Source organism: Anomaloglossus baeobatrachus, chromosome 3 (assembly GCF_048569485.1).
Source record: "Anomaloglossus baeobatrachus isolate aAnoBae1 chromosome 3, aAnoBae1.hap1, whole genome shotgun sequence".
In the NCBI taxonomy this organism is placed as follows: domain Eukaryota; kingdom Metazoa; phylum Chordata; class Amphibia; order Anura; family Aromobatidae; genus Anomaloglossus; species Anomaloglossus baeobatrachus.
Window position 1 is genome coordinate 700,183,012 of NC_134355.1, and position 16,785 is coordinate 700,199,796.

The window sequence follows — 16,785 nt, forward strand, 5'->3', positions numbered from 1 at the left end:
CCAGAAGGAGCCTCCCAGCAGCCAAAACAGAACTAACATTCACAACAATACCCCCCCCCCCTTGAGGAGGGGTCACTGAACCCTCACCCACGCCACCGGGTCGCTCGGGATGAGCATGATGGAAGGCGCTAACCAACCTGTCCGCATGAATGTCAGAAGCACAACCCAAGAGTTATCCTCCTGCCCATAACCCTTCCATTTCACAAGGTACTGAAGCTGATGCCTACTGCGACGGGAATCCAGAATTTTTTCAACCTCATACTCCAGATCCCCTTGTACCAAAACAGGGTCAGGAGGCGCTGCTGCAGGAACTGCTGGCTCCACATGTTTCTTCAACAAGGACTTATGGAAGACATTGTGAATCTTAAATGACGCAGGCAGAGTCAAACGGAAAGATACAGGGTTAATAATCTCCGAAATCTTATAAGGTCCAATAAATCTGGGCTTAAATTAAGGAGACAGAACTCCCATAGGAATAACACAATTCACAGTTAGATGACAGGATTAGCAAAAAGATGAGGCCCCCGCTGACTAAAATAGGAAAGGACGGGAAAGGGACTGATGGTGGCCAGAGAAAAACCCTGCAAAATACCAACTTCCTGATAGAACAAAAAGGCCCTCAGATCGCACGATCTGAACTCCGTCCTATACCAGGTGCTCTTGTCATACCAATGAATAGAAAACAAGAATTATAACAAAGTCAACAAGCCACAAACACATGGACCCAAAGGAGCTATACTCCACACAGAACTGTAGGGAGATCCTCAACAATCCACTGAGGGGGAAAATCCCTGGAAGGAAATAAACTGAAACCAACCACAACAAATGACAAACCCAGATAAGCAAAAAAACCAGACAATAAAGAGCAAGCACTTATCTGGGGAAGATGTGGTGTAGAGCAGGATTAAGCAGGCTGAAAATACAAAGAACAACTAACATCCGGCAACAGCCTGCAATCAGACCAGGATTTAAATAAGCAGAGAGTTAGCAAAGGAAACACCCACTGCACAACACACCTGGTCTCTGTCCAAACCATTCCTGGCCACCAGAGGGAGCCTCCCAGCAGCCAAAACATAACTAAAATTCACAACACCCTGGTCCTTGTAGTCCCAGTGCCAGTGTGGTAATCTGGTGGATTCTTTTCCCTGCACCTCTCACTGGTTGGAGGAATCCCGTGGCTTGGAGCATCTGATAGGTCCCCTCCTGTTTGTCGTCAGTCTCTGTTCTGTATGGCAGGCAGTGTGAACCCTGTAGGGTCGGTGTTCTGTTATGGTCCCTGGCTCTCTCTTTACTGCTGGCGCCCCCAGACTCTTCGGTCAGTGAGATCTGTGAAAGTCCCCTCACTGTGCAGGTATTTGTCAGTAGCCTGAAGCATTCGCCTGACCTAGGGCCATGTGCCCCGTCGGTGCTATGGTTCCAGGGGTACCTCATCGTACCCTCCCTGGCAACCACTCTCCTTCACCAGCTAGGTCCCTGCTACACGACCCCGTCTGAAGACACGTCAGTCTCTTACAACTGTCACTACAGACTGAACCACTGCCTTACACGCCCTTAGAAAATCCTGGGAGCCACACCCACTTGTTAGAAATTCTAAAAATTTGCACTGAATAAAATGATCCAGATCTCTGGATCCGGATATGGAAGAAGAATAAATGTCACACTCTGCAGTAGGAGCAACGCTCATGGCTGATAACCTATTAAATACTACTGTCCATCAGTGTCAGCGTCATTTCAAAGAACCATAGACTGGTAGAGTTGGAAGGGACCTCAAGGACCATCGGGTCCAACCCCCTGCGAGTGCAAGTTTTCCAAAATCATCCTAGTTATATGTTTATTCAGTTTCCGTTTTGAGCATTTCCATTGATGGAGAGCTGACTATGTCGCGGGCGGGGAGGACGCTGCCGCCGCGCGCTCACTAACGCTCGGGTCCGGCGCTGCTGCGATGGCTGCTCGGTGGCTCAAGCGGTGGGCCGGATCCGGGGACTCGAGCAGCGCTCCTCGCCCGTGAGTGAAAGGGGTGGTTGGTTTGGGGGATTTAGTCCGTGACGCCACCCACGGGTCGTGGTGACGATAGGCACCACTGCTGCTGGTGACGGGGATCCCGGGAGCGATGGTAGGGCGCAGCTGGGATGTTGTTTTCCCACTCCATGGGTAGGGGTCAGTCGTCCCGGGGCCCGGTGATTTTGTGACGGGGAGGCAGGGTCGGTAAGGTGCAGGGTCGCAGGGACAGCGCGGTGCGGTGCCGGATGGCACAGGTGTACACTCAGCAAGAAAGGTACAAAGTCCTCGGTAAACCAAACGGCTGGATGGACGGGTCCCGCAGCCGGCTGCAGTGTCTCTCTCCAGACAGGTGATGGCGGCTGTCTTTCCCTGCACCTTGATGTTCTCTTTTCTGACTACTATGGATTCCCAACGGTAGTCTGCTCCCCGGTGTATGGGTACCGGAGGAGCCCATTTGCCCGCAGGCACTGGCCCTTGGGTCTCTAGCCTTAGTTGGTAGCTGTATACCCTCACGGTGTGGGCAGTTGCCTTCAATCGGGACTTTTTCTGTTGTGAAACCCCTGACTATTGTCGGCGGCTCCAAGCCTGGTCAGGGTCCGATGGCCCTGCCTGTGTGTGCTGGCATCACTTCGCTCCCCGGTCGGTACCGGCGGGCCGTCGCCCGACCCCGGTCCTACGGTTCCGCGTTGCTCCACCACTCCTGCAGACGGCCACCACCGTCTGCCAACCTTGCTGTCAGTGCCTGGGCCACAATCCCAGAAACCCAAGTGTTTACTGCTCACTCTTCACTCTCCACAACTGTTCTCTGTCACTTTTCCCGCCTCCAGGCCTGTGAACTCCTCGGTGGGTGGAGCCAACCGCTTAGCTCCGCCCCACCTGGTGTGGACATCAGACACTGGAGGGAGGCAACAAGGGTTTTGTGTTTGGCTGGTGTCCCTGTCTAATGGGGGGTGGGGGTGTTTGTGTATTATCTGTGACGACCTGGCTAGGCCAGGGAGCCACATTCCCCCTTGGTGAACTGCAGACCGTCCGCGGGCTGCCCGTCCATCACCGGTTTTATTTTTCAACTGTAAAAAGATAAATTACCTTGTAAAACATTTTAAACATACGCATTTTTGTTAGGACACTTGAACGTTGCACATATTTAACATTTTAATAATAGACGGACGGACGGATGTCTTCCGCTCTCCCACCCAAGCAACCTAGCCCTGATGCTGCCCCTAAGAAGTGGGCAGCACCCCTTGACCCCAGTCCAGGTTCAGGCTGCCCGAGCGGGAACGGGTACGGTAACTCGCACCCGGCTGTCACTTCAGGGGACCCCATGTCTTTGGGGGACCCCTGACCCCCGGAGGATGGCCACCGGTCCTGGTGGTGGCCGGGCCCCAGCCTGCTCTGCTGCGGTCCCTTCCTCCAATCTGCCTCTCCGGAGGCGGCTCCGACGGAATATCACCCCTCAACTTATTTACAAACCCACAAGTTCGTGGGTGCCCTGCCAGTTCTCGGCCATGTCCATGAGTAGTCTCTCATGCAGGTTGTAAAACACAGGGTCCCTCCGGGGACAACTTGCCGGCAACGGCCGGAATAATCACACAGATAATCAGATGAAGGTTCACAGTTCATTAAAAGTCATTCAATCAAACTGCTGAGGGCCCCAACGGCGGACAACTGCTTGCAACGGCGAACCGCTGCCACTACTTAAGGTCATACTCCTCCAGGACCTCTTCCTGCTCCACGTCCGGACGGCTTGGTGGAGGAGGAGGGGGCTGGGGCCGCATCTACTCACCGCGGCTCATCCTCTGCTTAACATTCAGGGCGAACCAGCCCCTCTCCCCGCAGTGGCGAGTGTAAGTCACCAGGTCACCTGGCAACAGATCACGACCTGGATGGCCCGTGGGGAGGTGTGAATTGACATCACGGTGGGCCACGAATACTTCGGCCTCCAGGCCCGGCTCATAGATGAAGCCAAACCCCCTCCGTTGGTTGAACTGCCGGACTTGACCCTCGTACACCGGGCCCCGCACCCGAAAGGTGGCATGACGGAGTGCATCTTTCTCTCGGATCACCCTCACCATCACTTCGGCCCTCTGCTGCTCTCTAGCGGCAATCTCCCGGCCCAACGGGTTTGGTTCCCTGTCCCAGTATGGGGCGTTGGCAGACCCCTGCGCCCGGGTCGGGCCCCGCTGGACCGCACCCACACCGGCCCCTACCGGTTCTCTTTCGTGGGGGTCCTGTGATGACATGGCCTGGACTGCGTCTTTGCAGTTGCGGCCCGGCGCAGCCTCAGCCGAGGCGGGGGACTTCGGGTTAGCTGACCTCACTGGTTGGGCCTTCGGGCCAGCAGCGGCCGGTTCTTCCACGGCCGGGCGGACTGCCGGAGCCGGGACGGCTTCAGGTGCAACCACTTCCGGGGCCGATGGCTCCTTGTCGCGGACGGCTACTTCCCGTGGAGCCTTCCACGGTAACGAGAGGGACACAGGTGATGGCGGCTGTCTTTCCCTGCACCTTGATGTTCTCCTTTCTGACTACTATGGATTCCCAACGGTAGTCCGCTCCCCGGTGTATGGGTACCGGAGGAGCCCGTTTGCCCGCAGGCTCTGGCCCTTGGGTCTCTAGCCTTAGGCGGTAGCTGTATACCCTCACGGTGTGGGCGGTTGCCTTCAATCGGGACTTTTGCTGTTGTGAAACCCCTGGGGTTCCAGTAACATTCAGATCTGACTGACTGTTGTCGGCGGCTCCAAGCCTGGTCGGGGTCCGATGGCCCTGCCGGTGTGTGCTGGCTTCACTTCGCTCCCTGGTCGGTACCGGCGGGCCGTCGCCCGACCCCGGTCCTACGGTTCTGCGTCGCTCCACCACTCCTGCAGACGGCCACCACCGTCTGCCAACCTTGCTGTCAGTGCCTGGGCCACAAACCCAGACACCCAAGTGTTTACTCCTCACTCTTCACTCTCCACAACTGTTCTCTGTCACTTTTCCCGCCTCCAGGCCTGTGAACTCCTCGGTGGGTGGAGCCAACCGCTTAGCTCCGCCCCACCTGGTGTGGACATCAGACACTGGAGGGAGGCAACAAGGGTTTTGTGTTTGGCTGGTGTCCCTGTCTAATGGGGGTGGGGGTGTTTGTATGTTATCTGTGACGAACTGGCTAGGCCAGGGCGCCACAACTACCTCCTATGGTCACTTATTCTATCTCTGACATCCCCTATTATCTCCCGTGGCCGCCTGTTCAATTCTCTAATTCTTCGTTTGTTTGTCCTGTGTTACTGTCTATAAGAGTCGTCCTGATCAGAGCGAAGCTGCAGAAATCTGATCTTATGTCCTCCCTTCACACTAATAAGTGACCATCATAAAGAATCGGAGAAGCAGAATCTCCCAATGTCACCTGTACGAATGATGATTCCCTCTGTCATCTCCAGCTCCATCATAAAGACCCGGCACAACTGGAGCCGAGACCATCCAGAGAGCGACCAACAAGCATGGACGAGGACGAGAAGGAGACGACAAGAAGAATAACCGACCTCGCCCTACACATCATCTCCCTGCTGAGCGGAGAGGTAAACTCCTGTATATTCTATATTATCTGCTGAGTGGAGAGGTAAACTCCTGTATATTCTATATTATCTGCTGAGCGGAGAGGTAAACTCCTGTATATTCTATATTATCTGCTGAGTGGAGGGTAAACTCCTGTATATTCTATATTATCTGCTGAGTGGAGGGTAAACTCCTGTATATTCTATATTATCTGCTGAGTGGAGGGGTAAACTCCTGTATATTCTATATTATCTGCTGAGTGGAGAGGTAAACTCCTGTATATTCTATATTATCTGCTGAGTGGAGGGGTAAACTCCTGTATATTCTATATTATCTGCTGAGTGGAGGGGTAAACTCCTGTATATTCTATATTATCTGCTGAGTGGAGGGGTAAACTCCTGTATATTCTATATTATCTGCTGAGTGGAGGGGTAAACTCCTGTATATTCTATATTATCTGCTGAGTGGAGGGGTAAACTCCTGTATATTCTATATTATCTGCTGAGTGGAGAGGTAAACTCCTGTATATTTTATATTATCTGCTGAGTGGAGGATAAACTCCTGTATATTCTGTATTATCTGCTGAGTGGAGAGGTAAACTCTTGTATATTCTATATTATCTGCTGAGTGGAGGGGTAAACTCCTGTATATTCTATATTATCTGCTGAGTGGAGGGGTAAACTCCTGTATATTCTATATTATCTGCTGAGGGGAGGGTAAACTCCTGTATATTCTATATTATCTGCTGAGTGGAGGGGTAAACTCCTGTATATTCTATATTATCTGCTGAGCGGAAAGGTAAACTCCTGTATATTCTATATTATCTGCTGAGTGGAGGGGTAAACTCCTGTATATTCTATATTATCTGCTGAGCGGAAAGGTAAACTCCTGTATATTCTATATTATCTGCTGAGGGGAGGGTAAACTCCTGTATATTCTATATTATCTGCTGAGGGGAGGGTAAACTCCTGTATATTCTATATTATCTGCTGAGTGGAGAGGTAAACTCCTGTATATTCTATATTATCTGCTGAGTGGAGGGTTAACTCCTGTATATTCTATATTTTCTGCTGAGTGGAGAGGTAAACTCCTGTATATTCTATATTATCTGCTGAGTGGAGGGTAAACTCCTGTATATTCTATATTATCTGCTGAGTGGAGGGGTAAACTCCTGTATATTCTATATTATCTGCTGAGTGGAGGGTTAACTCCTGTATGTTCTATATTATCTGCTGAGTGGAGAGGTAAACTCCTGTATATTCTATATTATCTGCTGAGTGGAGGGTTAACTCCTGTATATTCTATATTATCTGCTGAGTGGAGGGTTAACTCCTGTATATTCTATATTATCTGCTGAGTGGAGGGGTAAACTCCTGTATATTCTATATTATCTGCTGAGTGGAGGGTTAACTCCTGTATATTCTATATTATCTGCTGAGTGGAGAGGTAAACTCCTGTATATTCTATATTATCTGCTGAGTGGAGGGTTAACTCCTGTATATTCTATATTATCTGCTGAGTGGAGGGGTAAACTCCTGTATATTCTATATTATCTGCTGAGTGGAGGGTTAACTCCTGTATATTCTATATTATCTGCTGAGTGGAGAGGTAAACTCCTGTATATTCTATATTATCTGCTGAGTGGAGGGTAAACTCCTGTATATTCTATATTTTCTGCTGAGTGGAGAGGTAAACTCCTGTATATTCTATATTATCTGCTGAGTGGAGGGTAAACTCCTGTATATTCTATATTATCTGCTGAGTGGAGGGGTAAACTCCTGTATATTCTATATTATCTGCTGAGCGGAAAGGTAAACTCCTGTATATTCTATATTATCTGCTGAGTGGAGGGGTAAACTCCTGTATATTCTATATTATCTGCTGAGCGGAAAGGTAAACTCCTGTATATTCTATATAATCTGCTGAGTGGAGGGGTAAACTCCTGTATATTCTATATTATCTGCTGAGGGGAGGGTAAACTCCTGTATATTCTATATTATCTGCTGAGTGGAGGGTAAACTCCTGTATATTCTATATTATCTGCTGAGTGGAGGGTAAACTCCTGTATATTCTATATTATCTGCTGAGTGGAGAGGTAAACTCCTGTATATTCTACAGTCATATGAAAAAGTTTGTGCACCCCTATTAATGGTAGCCTTTTTTCTTTATAACAATTTGGGTTTTTGCTATTTCAGTTTCATATATCTAATAACTGATGGACTGAGTAATATTTCTGGATTGAAATGAGGTTTATTGTACTAACAGAAAATGTGCAATCTGCAATTAAACAAAATTTGACCGGTGCAAAAGTATGGGCACCCTTATCAATTTCTTGATTTGAACACTCCTAACTGCTTTTTACTGACTTACTAAAGCAGTAAATTGGTTTTGTAACCTCATTGAGCTTTGAACTTCATAGGCAGGTATATCCAATCATGAGAAAAGGTATTTAAGGTGGCCACTTGCAAGTTGTTCTCGTATTTGAATCTCCTATGAAGAGTGGCATCATGGGCTCCTCAAAACAACTCTCGAATGATGTGAAAACAAAGATTATTCAACATAGTTGTTCAGGGGAAGGTACAAAAAGTTGTCTCAGAGATTTAACCTGTCAGTTTCCACTGTGAGGAACATAGTAAGGAAATGGAAGAACACATGTACAGTTCTTGTGAAGCCCAGAAGTGGCAAGCCAAGAAAAATATCAGAAAGGCAGAGAAGAATGGTGAGAACAGTTAAGGACAATCCACAGACCACCTCCAAAGACCTGCAGCATCATCTTGCTGCAGATGGTGTCTATGTGCATCGGTCAACAATACAGCGCACTTTGCACAAGGAGAAGCTGTATGGGAGAGTGATGCGAAAGAAGCCGTTTCTGCAAGCACGCCACAAACAGTTGCCTGAGGTATGCAAAAGCACATTTGGACAAGCCAGTTACATTTTGGAAGAAGGTCCTGTGGACTGATGAAACAAAGATTGAGTTGTTTGGTCATACAAAAAGGCGTTATGCATGGAGGCAAAAAACACACGGCATTCCAAGAAAAGCACTTGCTACCCACCGTAAAATTTGGTGGAGGTTCCATCATGCTTTGGGGCTGTGTGGCCAATGCCAGCACCGGGAATCTTGTTAAAGTTGAGGGTCACATGGATTCAACTCAGTATCAGCAGATTCTTGACAATAATGTGCAAGAATCAGTGACGAAGTTGAAGTTACGCAGGGGATGGATATTTCAGCGAGACCATGATCCAAAACACCGCTCCAAATCTACTCAGGCATTCATGCAGAGGAACAATTACAATGTTCTGGAATGGCCATCCCAGTCCCCAGACCTGAATATCATTGAACATCTGTGGGATGATGTGAAGCGGCTGTCCATGCTCGGCGACCATCAAACTTACCTGAACTGGAATTGTTTTGTAAACAGGAATGGTCAAATATACCTTCATCCAGGATCCAGGAACTCATTAAAAGCTACAGGAAGCCACTAGAGGCTGTTATTTTTGCAAAGGGAGGATCTACAAAATATTAATGTCACTTTTATGTTGAGGTGCCCATACTTTTGCACCGGTCAAATTTAGTTTAAATGCGGATTGCACATTTTCTGTTAGTACAATAAACCTCATTTCAATCCAGAAATATTACTCAGTCCATCAGTTATTAGATATATAAACCTGAAATAGCAAAAACCCAAATTGTTATAAAGAAAAAAGGGTAACATTAATAGGGGTGCACAAACTTTTTCATATGACTGTATATTATCTGCTGAGCAGAGGGGTAAGGTGTGATGTGTGATATGGAGGGTTGGGTGTGATTTTGTCTATATTTGTCTTGTTGCTGTGTGTTATTCTGTGTTGAGCATTAATCACATTAGCTCAGTTGCCATCTGCAGTCTGGATGTGTCTCAGCTTCTTGATCCTCTGCTGACATTTCTTGATTTGCAAATCAAAAATGTCCGTGGAGCCTCAGTTAGGAGTCTCGACACAGAAACTAGCCAGATATCCCTCCGGGAAGGACCTAGCCAAGGAGCGCTCTTTTTAGGAGACCACCATAACCACCATATTATGTGGCCCTTTTAGTCAATATCTAACTTTTTGACAAGTTTAAAGATATGACAAGGGAAATACCAAGGCCAGGTATCCATCCACAGACAGCTGTTTCGGGGTATTGCCCCTCATCAGTGTGGAGTAGGATTCTGGCCAGGTGGGAGCAATGCCTAGTAGACCAACAACACAAAACAATCACTGATCTCGGGGAGACCAGCCAAAGTAAACCCTGACTGCAGCCTACGAGGGCGCTCAACACAGTGAAATCCTAGGTGCATTGCCCCATGGGAAACATGCAAATCAAAAGGGGGCAATGCACCTAGGATTTCACTGTGTTGAGCGCCCTCGCTGGCTGCCGGCAGTGTTTTCTCTGGCTGGTCTCCCCGAGATCAGTGATTGTTTTGTCTTGTTGGTCTACTAGGCATTGCTCCCACCTGGCCAGAATCCTACTCCACACTGATGAGGGGCAATAACCCAAAACAGCTGTCTGTGGATGGATACCTGGCCTTGGTATTTCCCTTGTCATATCTTTAAAGTTGTCAAAAAGTTGTATATTGACTAAAAGGGCCACTTATTATGGTGGTCTCCTAAAAAGAGCCACTCCTTGACTAGGTCCTTCCCGGAGGGATATCTGGCTAGTTTCTGTGTCGAGACTCCTAACAGAGGCTACACAGACTTTTTTGATTTGCATATTTCCCAGGGGGCAATGGACCTAGGATTTCACTGTGTTGAGCGCCCTCGTTGGCTGCCGGCAGTGTTTTCTCTGGCTGGTCTCCCCGAGATCAGTGATTGTTTTGATATTTCCTGATTGTCCATTCATGACTCCTCTGCTCTCCAAGTACTGAAAATCACCCTCTGTTGTGCCTCCTTCCCTCAGTCTTAAGGCCACGTCTCACTAAGCGACCATCGCTAGCGACATTGCTGCTGAGTCACGGTTTTTGTGACGCAACAGCGATCTGATAGCGATGCCGCTGTGTGTGACATCCAGCAACGACCTGGCCCCTGCTGTGAGGTCGCCGGTCGTTGCTAAATGTCCTGGACCATTTTTTGGTCGTTACTCTCCCGCTGTGAAGCACACATCGCTGTGTTTGACAGCGAGAGAGCAACGTTCTGAATGTGCAGGTGTGGCGCCCTGGACAAGCCAGGTCGTCACAGAAACTACACCAACACACCCCACACCCCGGCTATGCACACCGAAGTCAAACAAAAATCCTTGTTGCCTCCCTCCAGGGGCTGATGTCCACAACAGGGGGTGGGCCAGGCGGTTGGCCCCACCCACCGAGGAGTACACAGTCCTGGAGGCAGGAAAAGGAAGTGAGTGTGAGTTAGGGAGAGTGAAGGGAGAGGAGTGAAGTGGAAAAGGAGGAACTGACTGACCGTGTCCGGGTGCATGGCCCGGGCACATACAGCAAGGTTGGCAGACGGTGGTGACCGTCTACAGGCGAGGCCTATCGACGCGGAACTGTAGGGCCGGGGTTGGGCGGTGGCCCACCAGTACCGAACCGGGGAGCGAAGAGAAGCCACCACCAGCAGTCAAGACCCGATTGAAGGCAACAGCTCAAACCGTGAAGGGAAACACAGTCACCGCCAAGGCTACAGTTCCCAGGGCCAGAGCCTGCGGGCAAAAGGGGCTCCCTCAGCATCCATCCAAGCTGGGGAGCGGGTTACCGGTGGGAAGCCATCAGTACCAAAACATTCTACAGGTGAAGGGAAAGGCAGTCACCATCAACCTACCGGGAGTAGAAACCACCGCAGCCGTCAGTGGGCCCCGTCCATCCAGCCATGTGTTTTACCAAGGACTTTGCCTTCGTCATTGGCTGAGTGAGTACTACCGTGCCGTGCGGCACAGCGCTGCCCCCGCGACCCTGCACCTCACCAGGCCCCGTAACCCGCCTGCCATCCCTAACCCTCACCGGGCCCCGGGACAACCAACCCCCTACCCACGGAGGGGAGAACCAACATCCAAGCTGCTCCCAGTCATCGCTCCCGGGATCCCCGTCCAGAGCAGCGGTGGTGTCACAACCTCGCCACAACCGTGGGTGGCGTCACGGACAATCAAATCCCCCAAACCAATCCCCTTTTCACTCACGGGCGAGGAGCACCGCTCGAGGCCCCGGATCCGGCCCGCCGCTCGAGTCACCGAGCAGCGAGCAAGCGAGCCGCAGCAGCTCCGGACCTGAGCAGTGGGTGAGCGCAGCGCCCTCCCCGCCCGCGACACAGGGAGCCGGCTTCTGTGGATGCTGGTAACCAAGGTACACATCGGGTAACCAAGCAAAGGCTTTGCTTGGTTACACGATATTTACCTTGGTTACCTGCGTCCGCAGCTTCTAGAAGCCTGCTCCCTGCACACGTAGCCATGGTACACATCGGGTAACTATAAGCAAAGCGCTTTGCTTAGTAACCAGATGTGTACCATGGTTACCAAACAGCGTCAATACACAGGTCGCTGGTGGCAGATCTCTGATCGCTGTGGAGATCTGCCTGTTTGACATCTCACCGGCGACCATGTAGCGACGCTCCAGCGATCCCTGCCAGGTCAGATCGCTGTTGGGATCGCTGGAGCATCGCTTAGTGTGACGGTACCTTTAGGGGGTTGGGACCTGAAAACCATCCTACCTTTCCCACCTACCCCTGGATTGAAGGATTGGGCCTGAGCAGGACAAGGAGTCAGTAAGATTCATCCTTTATGGGACACTGATGCACCCCAAAGAAACTTGGAGAAACTCTAGTTACTGTGGGAAAAAAATTGATTTGTCTTTGTGAAAATCACCCAGGCACGCAGGTGTTTCACATTTCACATGGTCCATGTGTGTCACAGATGTATTACAGCCGGCTGACAATCCAGTGGCAGCGAGTGTTAGAAAATCCCAGAGATTGGCAGCACGTGGTGTTATCTGACAGTTCTCTGTTTCTGCAGCCAGTGGATTCTAGGACCCTGGAAAACTGTCGTCCTGCCTTTCAGTTGCTATTCTCTGACTTCCTTTATTCACCTCACCCTGGGGTGGTTTGGGTCCGGTTAGTAGTTTTCTCCTTGTTGTAGTCTGCAGTTTTCGTCTCCTGTTGTTCCAGATACTTCTGTGGTTGTTCCTCAGATAAGTATTAAGTTTTGCCATCTACCTGGGCTCATATTATGGCATTCATATTTCCCCTGTATTGTTTTCTTGTGTCTTCCTTCGTTAGTGGTGTTGACTAGCACTCATACCCGCCATCCTTACTTATGGCCGTTTTGCCAGGAGAAGACAGGGCCCCAGGTATCCAGCTCGGCGACAGGTGAGGAACCTGTATAGAGTCGGTGAGGGCAGTGAGGGTCAGCTGCAGATTGTTCTCAGAGGCCATCACTCCCCCCTTTCCCTAGTAATAAGGCATTCCTTCCTGTGTGTTGTCCTATAGGACCGGTATGGCCTCTCTCACTATACGTGACATTGTGTAACATGGAGGTATAAAGATCTCTATTGACTATTTAGTTAGTATATGTGTGACCATGTCACTGGTAGGTGTGACAATGGCCTCCACACACTGGAGACAGGCAGGTGTGACAATGGCCTCCACACACTGGAGACAGGCAGGTGTGACAATGGCCTCCACACACTGGAGACAGGCAGGTGTGACAATGGCCTCCACACACTGAAGACAGGCAGGTGTGACAATGGCCTCCACACACTGGAGACAGGCAGGTGTGACAATGGCCTCCACCCACTGGAGACAGGCAGGTGTGACAATGGCCTCCACACACTGGAGACAGGCAGGTGTGACGATGGCCTCCACAGTCTGGAGACAGGCAGGTGTGACAATGGCCTCCACACTCTGGAGACAGGCAGGTGTGACAATGGCCTCCACACACTGGAGACAGGCAGGTGTGACGATGGCCTCCACACACTGGAGACAGGCAGGTGTGACGATGGCCTCCACACACTGGAGACAGGCAGGTGTGACAATGGCCTCCACACACTGGATACAGGCAGGTGTGACAATGGCCTCCACACACTAGAGACAGGCAGGTGTGACAATGGCCTCCACACACTAGAGACAGGCAGGTGTGACAATGGCCTCCACACACTGGAGACAGGCAGGTGTGACAATGGCCTCCACACACTGGAGACAGGCAGGTGTCACAATGGCCTCCACACACTGGAGTCAGGCAGGTGTGACAATGGCCTCCACACACTGGGGACAGGCATGTGTGGCAATGGCCTCCACACACTGGAGACAGGCAGGTGTGACAGTGGCCTCCACACACGGGAGACAGGCAGGTGTGACAGTGGCCTCCACACACGGGAGACAGGCAGGTGTGACAATGGCCTCCACACACTGGAGACAGGCAGGTGTGACAATGGCCTCCACACACTGGAGACAGGCAGGTGTGACAATGGCCTCCACACACTGGAGACAGGCAGGTGTGACGATGGCCTCCACACACTGGAGACAGGCAGGTGTGACAATGGCCTCCACACACTGGAGACAGGCAGGTGTGACAATGGCCTCCACACACTGGAGACAGGCAGGTGTGACAGTGGCCTCCACACACTGGAGACAGGCAGGTGTGACAATGGCCTCCACACACTGGAGACAGGCAGGTGTGACGATGGCCTCCACACACTGGAGACAGGCAGGTGTGACAATGGCCTCCACACACTGGAGACAGGCAGGTGTGACAATGGCCTCCACACTGGAGACAGGCAGGTGTGACAATGGCCTCCACACACTGGAGACAGGCAGGTGTGACAATGGCCTCCACACACTGGAGACAGGCAGGTGTGACAGTGGCCTCCACACACTGGAGACAGGCAGGTGTGACGATGGCCTCCACACACTGGAGACAGGCAGGTGTGACAATGGCCTCCACACGCTGGAGACAGGCAGGTGTGACAGTGGCCTCCACACGCTGGAGACAGGCAGGTGTGACAATGGCCTCCACACGCTGGAGACAGGCAGGTGTGACAATGGCCTCCACACACTGGAGACAGGCAGGTGTGACAATGGCCTCCACACACTGGAGACAGGCAGGTGTGACAATGGCCTCCACACACTGGAGACAGGCAGGTGTGACAATGGCCTCCACACACTGGAGACAGGCAGGTGTGACAATGGCCTCCACACACTGGAGACAGGCAGGTGTGACAATGGCCTCCACACACTGGAGACAGGCAGGTGTGAATGAGGCCTAATACTCACCAGCATCTCTCCTTACACAGGATTACACAATAGTGGAGAAGACGACAGGTGACTGTGCGGCCCCCATCATTCATCTCCACGTATCCGGAGGACGGAGCAGTAATGAGCGCCCCATCACAGACGCCCCGCACCCCCCGATGCCTGAGAAGAAGATCTTAGACCTCACCAGAGAGATGACGGAGCTGCTGACCGGAGAGGTGAGTGCAGGGAATGCTGGGAAATTCTACAGTATACACTGGAGGATTCTGGGTAATGTGGGTATATGTCTGTCAGGTTCCTATCAGGTGTCAGGATGTCGCTGTCTATTTCTCCATGGAAGAGTGGGAGTACATGGAGGGGCAGAAGGATCAGGACCAGGACGTCAGGAGGAAAAATGACCCCACAAGGGTAGACGAGGACAGAAGCAACATGGCTGCACGGATATGGCTCCTCACCCTAGAGATGATCGACTTGTTAAAGGGAAAGGTGAGAATCTCCCGAGAGATCACACTTATCTCTATTACTATAACAGGAATGACTGAAAAGATGGAGGATTATTAGAATCTATGTGGTGATCACCGTCTCTCACTGTATACAGGAGCAAATGGTGGTGAAGACGACGTCTGGGGAGTGTGTGACCCCCCATCTGTGTGGAGGACGGAGCGAGATCCAGAGCCGCAACACAGAAGCCCCGCACTCCCCGACACCTGAGAAGATCCTCCACCTCACCAACAAGATCACCGAGCTGCTGACCGGAGAGGTGACTGCTGGGAGATTATACAGTGTACACTGGAGGATTCTGGGGGATGAGAGGAGACTGCTGGGAGATTATACAGTGTACACTGGAGGATTCTGGGGGATGAGAGGAGACTGCTGGGAGATTATACAGTGTACACTGGAGGATTCTGGGGGATGAGAGGTGACTGCTGGGAGATTATACAGTGTACACCAGAGGATTCTGGGGGATGAGAGGAGACTGCTGGGAGATTATACAGTGTACACCAGAGGATTCTGGGGGATGAGAGGAGACTGCTGGGAGATTATACAGTGTACACTGGAGGATTCTGGGGGATGAGAGGTGACTGCTGGGAGATTATACAGTGTACACCGGAGGATTCTGGGGGATGAGAGGTGACTGCTGGGAGATTATACAGTGTACACTGGAGGATTCTGGGGGATGAGAGGAGACTGCTGAGAGATTATACAGTGTACACCGGAGGATTCTGGGGGATGAGAGGTGACTGCTGGGAGATTATACAGTGTACACTGGAGGATTCTGGGGGATGAGAGGAGACTGCTGGGAGATTATACAGTGTACACTGGAGGATTCTGGGGGATGAGAGGAGACTGCTGGGAGATTATACAGTGTACACCAGAGGATTCTGGGGGATGAGGAGACTGCTGGGAGATTATACAGTGTACACTGGAGGATTCTGGGGGATGAGAGGAGACTGCTGGGAGATTATACAGTGTACACTGGAGGATTCTGGGGGATGAGAGGAGACTGCTGAGAGATTATACAGTGTACACCGGAGGATTCTGGGGGATGAGAGGAGACTGCTGAGAGATTATACAGTGTACACCGGAGGATTCTGGGGGATGAGAGGTGACTGCTGGGAGATTATACAGTGTACACTGGAGGATTCTGGGGGATGAGAGGAGACTGCTGGGAGATTATACAGTGTACACTGGAGGATTCTGGGGGATGAGAGGAGACTGCTGGGAGATTATACAGTGTACACCAGAGGATTCTGGGGGATGAGGAGACTGCTGGGAGATTATACAGTGTACACTGGAGGATTCTGGGGGATGAGAGGAGACTGCTGGGAGATTATACAGTGTACACCAGAGGATTCTGGGGGATGAGAGGAGACTGCTGGGAGATTATACAGTGTACACCGGAGGATTCTGGGGGATGAGAGGAGACTGCTGGGAGATTATACAGTGTACACTGGAGGATTCTGGGGGATGAGAGGAGACTGCAGGCAGATTATACAGTGTACACTGGAGGATTCTGGGGGATGAGAGGAGACTGCTGGGAGATTATACAGTGTACACTGGAGGATTCTG

General features: G+C 51.0%; 1 protein-coding gene across 1 annotated transcript in view; it reads left to right on the forward strand.

Moving 5' to 3' along the window:
- The window catches only part of LOC142297466 (uncharacterized), a 194,597-nt gene that overhangs the window by 15,274 nt on the left and 162,538 nt on the right, over positions 1–16,785 (forward strand). The window contains exons 2-5 of the mRNA XM_075341692.1: positions 5,412–5,549; positions 14,757–14,933; positions 15,010–15,201; positions 15,314–15,475. Coding sequence (XP_075197807.1) covers positions 5,472–5,549; positions 14,757–14,933; positions 15,010–15,201; positions 15,314–15,475 — 609 coding nt within the window. The 5' untranslated portion in view covers positions 5,412–5,471. The remainder of the gene's footprint in view (positions 1–5,411; positions 5,550–14,756; positions 14,934–15,009; positions 15,202–15,313; positions 15,476–16,785) is intronic.